The sequence below is a fragment of the Ochotona curzoniae genome, unplaced genomic scaffold (genome assembly GCF_017591425.1).
Source record: "Ochotona curzoniae isolate NIBS_2020 unplaced genomic scaffold, NIBS_Ocur_1.0 scaffold_1852, whole genome shotgun sequence".
Taxonomy (NCBI): Eukaryota; Metazoa; Chordata; class Mammalia; order Lagomorpha; family Ochotonidae; genus Ochotona; species Ochotona curzoniae.
Window position 1 is genome coordinate 5,615,809 of NW_024467087.1, and position 8,483 is coordinate 5,624,291.

At 44.8% G+C, this 8,483-nt stretch overlaps 1 protein-coding gene across 2 annotated transcripts; it reads left to right on the top strand.

Moving 5' to 3' along the window:
- The first annotated feature begins 485 nt into the window (after window positions 1-485).
- On the top strand, window positions 486-7,798 carry SLITRK4 (SLIT and NTRK like family member 4). Of its 2 annotated transcripts, none has more exons than XM_040999781.1 (2): window positions 486-777; window positions 4,491-7,798. In XM_040999781.1, exon 2 carries the CDS (start codon window positions 4,541-4,543, stop codon window positions 7,052-7,054), a length of 2,514 nt encoding a protein of 837 aa, XP_040855715.1. In that variant the 5' UTR covers window positions 486-777; window positions 4,491-4,540; the 3' UTR covers window positions 7,055-7,798. The 2 variants fall into 2 exon arrangements, with proteins under 2 accessions (XP_040855715.1, XP_040855716.1); XM_040999782.1 differs by lacking the exon at window positions 486-777 and adding an exon at window positions 1,124-1,275.
- The last annotated feature ends 685 nt before the right edge of the window (window positions 7,799-8,483 follow it).

The following is an 8,483-nucleotide window of genomic DNA, read 5'->3' on the forward strand; positions in this document are numbered from 1 at the left end:
TCATTGCTGGTGACTCACCGTGCTGGAATTATAGAATTCCTTGTTGACTCGACGACCCTAGCTAGCTTTCTCAGACTCCCTCCCCCAGGCTCTTAAATGTTTCATTGGCTTTTCCTGGGTTCTCCGTTTCTCTCCAAGGAACGCCGCGCGCGCGCGCGTCTGTGTGTGTGTGTGTGTGTGTGTGTGTGTGTGTGTGTGTGTGTGTGTGTGTGTGTTCCTTCTTTGGGGATGCAGGGAAAGAAAAAATGATTCGAGTGTAAGTGTGTGTTGTGGGGGGATGGAGGCTAGCGCTCGAGATTGGGCACTGGGGTCTCTGTATGCGAGGAAAGGGGTCGCTCTTTCCTAGGGAGTGTTTTAGGCAAAACAGGGGGCGGATGCAGCAGGAAAGCACTGGGTCTTGCTGGTTGTGTGGGTTGAAGGGGAATCAAGCAGGGGTGTCAGGATGGGGGGACCGGGGCTCAGGAACGTGCGGGGGTCGAAGTGGTTCAGTGTCGGAGGGAGGGCTGCTTTTGTGCAGGGGGGCGGGGGCGGGGGCGGGGATTCGGCGCGTGTATGTAAAGGTGCAGCCCGTGTGCGAGGGGCTGGGTGCGCGCGCGGTGGCTGGCCGGGGACGCGCGCGCGCCACTGCCCGCTTGCTCGCCTGCTGGGGCTGCTCGGTGGGATTGACCGGGCAGCGGGCGCGGAAGAGCTGGATTTCGGATCACGTAGAGACCAGCGCTGAAACTGCAGCGCGGGTCCCCAGACGGCGGTCCCAGCACCAGACTCAAGGCTCTAGAGGTGGGTGAATTTCCAGTGTGGTCTGCGCTAGCTCCACCGACATAAGCTCTGCTTCTTCCCGGCTCGGCTCGGCAACGATGTGCGCGCGTGGATGTGTCTGTTGGCGCGAGCGCGCGCGCCGCGGGGGGCAGGTAGCTTATTATTTTTAGTTTGGGCTGTGTTGCTTTGGGGTCCATTGAGTGGCCGAAGTGGCCGTGGTGGCTTACCAAGTCACACTCACACCTCCCACTTGCTGGTCCGCGACGCGATCGCGTGCTCCAAAGACTCGGAGGATCCGGGTGTCGTTAACATCATACAACCCCCGCTCTCTCCCCCCGGGAGTAAGTGTCGTGGGCTTGGGCTGCTGTCGGGGCCGCTGCACCGGGCTGGGCTTTGTTTTCTGTGCCCTATTCGCAGGCTCTGTGCATGGACGTGGATCTGACACTCGAGACAGTGGCCCGCGGGCTGGTCAGAGATTGCTGGAATCCGGCAAGCTGGGGAATACTGAAAGAGGAGCCGGTGGGTAACTTAAAAGCCCCGCAAAAGCCAGGAGAGCTCTGCCTGCGCGACTTTCCCGGGTGCCGAAATGTTGAGCTGTTTTCTGGCTTGTTGAGAGGATGGTGTTCCCCGACCGTGAGAAGGGAACAGCCTGGGCCGCCAGGCACACACGGGATCGTTCTGCATGTGGTAAACCGGTCCGTGACGTCCCAGTGTCATCTCCCTTGGGGCCTGAGGTGGCCATCTCTTCCAGTCACCCTCCTTACGCCCGGGTCTAGAGAGATGAAGGAAACTACCGCTGCTACCCGGTGTGGGACAGCAGCTCGCCAAGGAATCTGTGTGCAGCTGGGCTGAAGGGCCCCGCGACATTCTGCGTGGTAGCTCGCCTCCACTCCCCGGTCCCAGAAGCTGCTGCTCGGATCTGGGACCTAAGAGGGGGCTGTGTGGCGGTTTCGGGCACCAGGATGCGGCAAAACATTGCGGTACGCACCCGCGCCAACGTCCCCTCCGGCCGCGACGCCACCGCCTCGAGGTAGCGCACGGGGGAAGTGGGGGACAGCGGCGCTTGGATTCCAACGCGGAATCCCCCTCTCCCTACGCCCCCCATACACACGCACTGTTCCAGCTCTGGGCTTGTGAGCAGAGGAGCCAGCTTGGCCTCCCCATCCTTGCTACCGGTCTGCCCCGCAGGCCTTCACCCTCGCACGGGCGCAGAGCTCCTGCCGCGGCGCTCTGGTGGTTGCTGGATTGGTGGTTTGTGCAATCCAAGACGACTGGGAACAAAACCTGCTGCCAGGCACGCATAGCGAGATGGAGAGACAGACTATAGGGAGACCAGCCACTCTCAGCAGCCTTGAGAAGGTGGTTCTGGGTACCCAACTTGTACTTTGGTGCGTTTTTTTTTTTCTTGTTTTTCTGTCCTGATTTTAAATGTACATGTGTTGGTGTCACCACGTGAGTGTGCAGTTTCTTTGGCTTACATTCGGTGATCCGTTTCACTCTCTAGCCTGCTTCTCTGGGCTGTTTTGATCCTTTCCCCACTTCTCCACGGTCTCCTGCCCTTTCAGGACCCCATGCCCTCTGTCCTTCTTGAACCCACTGCTTCTTGCTCTCCCTCACCTTTTGCCCCAGCAGCTTAGCTTGTAGCTTCCTCTGATTCTCAGAGCTGCATTTGGGAACTTTCTAGCTCGTCCTTGCGCTTTCCCCCCTCTTGCTACTTAAAGTAGAAATATGAAGAGGGCAGCTTCTTATGCGTTTTCTGATTTGTTGATGCACCTGGTTATTGTTTTGTACTGAGTTGACATTTTTCAAATATTTAAAAATGTATATTTGTTGCTTTTTCTTTGTTTTAGGGTTTAGCTTAATTGTTTTTTTGGTTTCTTTGTTATTGGGTAGGGGCGGGGGTGGTTAGTAAAATCAAATGACTCAAATGAACCAAAATAGCTCTTCAAATCCACATCCATAACAAGGAAAAAAAATCAAATGATCTTTTCTTTTGCAATTAAAGTTGGTTTGGGTGATGTCATACTCATGAATTACGATTTTTTTTTTTTTTTTGCATTGCCAATCATACTGCCAGTCTGAATGGGGGGAATGCATGTCTATGTGGCAGCCAAATAGCATCTCAGTGTTGCAGGTTGTATTATGAACCATAGTTCTTAAAATGCAAATCTTCCTGGGTCATGGCTAATGGATTGTCTACCTGGAAACATGTGGTTTTTATCACTAGCTGATTCCTCATGGGCAAAATAAACAATGGAGTTTCTGTGTGACACTTCTTTCTGTGCAGACTTACCTCATTGTGTGTTTCTGATTATTTTATTTATTTGATTAAATTTGTGTGGTAACCATATTGAAATTGCAGCCAGCTTCTTGTTCATAATGGAAGGCTCTCGTGGCTAAAACTCCATCATTAGGATGCACATACTTTATGTTCTTTTTCATCTCTTCCATAAAGCACAAGCTGTGTATCTGCATGCCTGTGTGCAGTATTTAAGGAGTGTGTATGCAGGTTTTAAGCAGTAGGCCACAGCAGTAGATTGGTTTGCTAAAGATCAACTACCAAGAAGTGATTCTTGGATTTGAGTAGAAACATGAAGTGGTAATATGTGTGTTTGGGGAGGGCACTAATGATTTTAGGAGAAAAAAATGTGCTATTTGAAATGTATCTGGATCTGCAGATAAAACTACTTCAAGATTGCAGTGTCTGGCCTCTTCTTCCTTAGCAGTGACAGTCCATGGTCAAAGTGAAGGAGATAAGCAATTGAGCCAAGCCTCAATCAGACATAGATTCAAAATGCAAATACAGGCATGAGCGAGGACCAGGAGAGCAGATTCTGGGGGTGGAAAGGCTGCTTGGGGATCAGCTAAGCAAGCAGCTTCCGTCCCTGCCTTCAGGAACCTAAAAACAAAAGGCTTCTTTCCCTCTCATTTGTAACAGAGCTGAGTGGAATCTAAGAAGCATGTATTTATCTGAAAATAAAGCCAGAGCATTCCATATATCGCTTCTCGGCCTTTTAGCTAAGATCAAGTGCAGAGCATTCCATAATCCATAGTTTTTCTAGACTCTAGCAGGATTATCTGCTGTTCTGAAGGCAGCGATGTTCAGGAGTGAACTCATCCATGGAAATGTGCTCACCTGTGAATGAGAGTTATGGCAAATCTCTTCAAGCCTGCCTTCCTCCTATGTATTTTAACCAGACCCTACATAGGAACTCAGTTCACCCATCGCCATCCTCTGTTTAACCTGAGCTCTAATATCTTCTCTACTAAGCTTGTCTGTGTAGTGGAGACCTAGAGAATAGAAAGTCCTCAGTTGAAACACTGTTGTGATACACAGTTGATGGCCTGGGCTCTGGTATTTGAGTTGACAACAAAAAGAAGTTAAGGCTTATGTTCCAGAGCAGAGTTTGGTACTCTATATATAGACACATATAAGAATGTTGTCAAACAGTTAAGGTATAATATCACTAACAATCCGTTTTTCTGCTGTTTTGTTCATGCGCTGCACATGAAAATTCTGTATTAACTATATGCATGGAAATAAAATGTATGCCTTTTTTTGGTGGGTTTTCTCACATGACTGAATGTGAACACTTGGAGTTTTGAGTGCCTTAAAAAAGCAGTACTAGGAATACATTCGTGTGTTCACTATGGAATGATTTAGACACAAATAACTTCAAATGAATTTTTCAAGTAATGATCATTGAAAAAATGTTTTCTTTTTTATTTTTTAGATTATTTCTCTTTATTCAGAAGCATAAAGTTGTTTGCTGAATGCAAGAAGATGTTTCTTTGGCTCTTTCTGATTTTGTCAGCCCTGGTTTCTTCGACAAATGCAGATTCTGACATATCAGTGGAAATTTGCAATGTTTGCTCCTGCGTGTCAGTTGAAAATGTGCTCTATGTCAACTGTGAGAAGGTTTCAGTCTACAGACCAAACCAGCTGAAACCACCTTGGTCTAATTTTTATCACCTCAATTTCCAAAATAATTTCTTAAATATCCTCTATCCAAATACATTCTTGAATTTTTCACATGCAGTGTCCTTGCATCTGGGAAATAATAAACTGCAGAACATTGAGGGAGGAGCCTTTCTTGGGCTCAGTGCATTAAAGCAGTTGCACTTGAACAACAATGAATTAAAGATTCTCCGAGCTGACACTTTCCTTGGCATAGAGAACTTGGAGTATCTCCAGGCTGACTACAATTTAATCAAGTATATTGAACGGGGAGCCTTCAATAAGCTCCACAAACTGAAAGTTCTCATTCTTAATGACAATCTGATTTCGTTCCTTCCCGATAATATTTTCCGATTTGCCTCTTTGACCCATCTTGACATACGAGGGAACAGAATCCAGAAGCTCCCCTATATCGGAGTTCTGGAACACATTGGCCGTGTCGTTGAATTGCAACTGGAAGATAACCCTTGGAACTGTAGCTGTGATTTGTTGCCTTTAAAAGCTTGGCTGGAGAATATGCCATATAACATTTACATAGGAGAAGCTATCTGTGAAACTCCCAGTGACTTATATGGAAGGCTCTTAAAAGAAACCAACAAACAAGAATTATGTCCCATGGGTACAGGCAGTGATTTTGATGTACGCATCTTGCCTCCATCTCAACTGGAAAATGGCTACACCACTCCCAATGGTCACACCACACAAACCTCCTTGCACAGATTAGTGACCAAGCCACCGAAGACAACAAATCCTTCCAAGATCTCTGGAATTGTGGCAGGAAAGTCGCTCTCTAACCGCAATCTCAGTCAGATTGTGTCTTATCAAACAAGGGTGCCTCCTCTGACACCTTGCCCGGCACCGTGCTCTTGCAAAACACATCCTTCAGATTTGGGACTGAGCGTGAACTGCCAAGAGAAAAATATACAGTCCATGTCTGAACTGATACCAAAACCTTTAAATGCCAAGAAGTTGCATGTCAATGGCAATGGCATTAAAGACGTGGACATTTCAGATTTCACTGAGTTTGAAGGACTGGATTTGCTCCATCTGGGCAGCAATCAGATCACAATGATCAAGGGGGACGTATTCCACAACCTTACTAATTTGCGCAGGCTGTACCTCAATGGCAATCAGATAGAAAGACTCTATCCTGAGATATTTTCAGGCCTTCATAACCTGCAGTATCTGTATTTGGAATACAATTTGATCAAGGAAATTTTAGCAGGCACCTTTGACTCAATGCCAAACTTGCAGTTACTATACTTGAACAATAACCTGTTAAAAAGCTTGCCTGTTTACATTTTTGCAGGAGCTCCCCTTGCCCGACTGAATCTGAGGAACAACAAATTCATGTACCTACCTGTCAGTGGGGTCCTTGATCAACTGCATTCTCTCACACAGATTGACTTGGAGGGCAACCCATGGGATTGCACTTGTGACTTGGTGGCGTTAAAGCTGTGGCTGGAGAAGTTGAATGAAGGGATTGTTGTGAAGGAGCTGAAATGTGAGACGCCTGTGCAGTTTGCCAACATCGAGCTGAAGTCCCTCAAAAATGAAATCTTATGTCCCAAACTTTTAAACAAGCCATCTGCTCTATTCACAAGCCCTGCACCTGCCATTACCTTCAGCACACCATTGGGTCCCTTTCGAAGTCCCCCTGGTGGTCCAGTGCCTCTGTCTATTTTAATCTTAAGTATTTTAGTAGTCCTCATTTTGACTGTGTTTGTTGCTTTTTGCCTCCTTGTTTTTGTGCTGCGACGCAACAAGAAACCTGCTGCGAAGCATGAAGGCTTGGGAAATCCCGAGTGTGGCTCCATGCAGCTGCAGCTAAGGAAGCATGACCACAAAGCCAACAAAAAAGACGGACTGAGCACAGAAGCATTCATTCCCCAAACCATTGAACAGATGAGCAAGAGCCATACCTGTGGCTTGAAGGAGTCGGAAACTGGCTTCATGTTTTCAGATCCGCCAGGACAGAAAGTCATTATGAGAAATGCTACTGACAAGGAGAAAGATTTATTACACATGGATAGCAGGAAGAGACTGAGCACAATTGACGAACTGGATGAATTATTCCCTAGTAGGGATTCTAACGTGTTTATTCAGAATTTTCTTGAAAGCAAAAAAGAGTATAATAGCATAGGTGTCAGTGGCTTTGAGATCCGCTACCCAGAAAAGCAACAAGACAAAAAATCCAAGAAGTCACTGATAGGTGGTAACCACAGTAAAATTGTTGTGGAGCAAAGGAAAAGCGAGTATTTTGAACTGAAGGCAAAACTTCAGAGTTCCCCTGACTACCTACAGGTCCTTGAAGAGCAAACAGCTTTGAACAAGATGTAGGTCATGCGATCTTACTTTGTGCAGAGGACATTTATTTAATGATGAAAGTGCCTTTTGTTGACTTCTAACTTCCAAATATCATATTATCAATAGGCATAGAGGCAAGTGTTTCCAAGAGTGTCTCATTAACTGTAGCTGCAAAGATGTGTCAACTAGAAGAGAATTTCCTTAATAGATTTTGCTACATGAAACCTATACTGTGGAGTCCTGTGGGGATACTGCAAACTCTATTGCCAAAGGGATGCTTTATACACATAATACACTGAATTTAACCTCAAGAGGCAAGTCTGTTTTGTATCCCAAAGCAAAACCGTCGTCTCTTCGTGCTTTGTAAAGCAAACTCAAGAAAACTGGTACCAGTGTTTGTACCTCAACTGGGTTCTTCATCTTGCACGTAGACTAAGTTGGTGGAACTGGAATAATCCTTTTGATTTGTGGCATTGTAACAACTCTGTGTAAAGATAATCTGAAAAGTAAAAAAAAAAAAAAAGCATGCAAAGAGAGAACATTCGATAGTATTTATAAATCGGTAATCTTTATGACCTGCATCTTGAAACCGCTGGATTTATAATGTTCAATTGTGCAAATACTTGTTGAAAATATACCATGCATTACATAACTATGAAATAAATTTGAACACTTTAAGCATTACCTGTCTATACATAAAGCCTAAAAGAAAATAATCAACGTGAGTTACATAGCATTTGTGGTGATAAAAAAGTGATATTTATCATAATTAAACATGGCTCAAATTATTACTAGAGTTTGTTCTCAGTTATGTGAAATACCCACAATCCTTAAAGGTTGTCCAAAATTAGTGAAGTGCTTACCATGTGAGCGCACCCAAAGCTATTTTTGTAACATAATTCATATTTATGAAGTACTTTGTATACTAAATAGGAAAATATGTACTCCTTAATATGTATTTAATATGCCTGACTTATTTCCCTGATCACAATGAATTTATCAGTAAGTACAAATTTGGACAGAAGACAGTACTGAATGAAACTGAAACTGGTGTGTACAGAAATATTCTGGTCTTTGTGATCAGGTGTAATTTAAAAACACATAAAAATACATAGAAACAACTAGTTCTGTGCTATTCTTGTGGATTTAGCATATTATCTTCAGATTTGTTACCAATTGTGCATTTTAAAATAGGTTCCTTAGTTTTATAGTATTGTGTCTGGGGCAATTGTTACTTACCATCAGTTGTCTTGCTTTTCAGGATTCTATGAGCTTAATTCAAATAGTTTTCACTACAAGTATTTAAAAAAATAGTGAGTAATGTTAACAGTATCTTGTATGCATCAGTATCCTGTTCTTTCATTATTCTGACTACTATCAGATAATCTAGTAGAACTGTAAACATCATGGTGATCTTGGCTATGAAAGCCACACTGTAAAATGCTTATATTGGTCTCAGATG

What these genes read in the sequence shown, in the direction of transcription:
- SLITRK4 (XM_040999781.1), top strand. Translation starts at nt 4,541, where the DNA reads ATGTTTCTTTGGCTCTTTCTGATTTTGTCAGCCCTGGTTTCTTCGACA.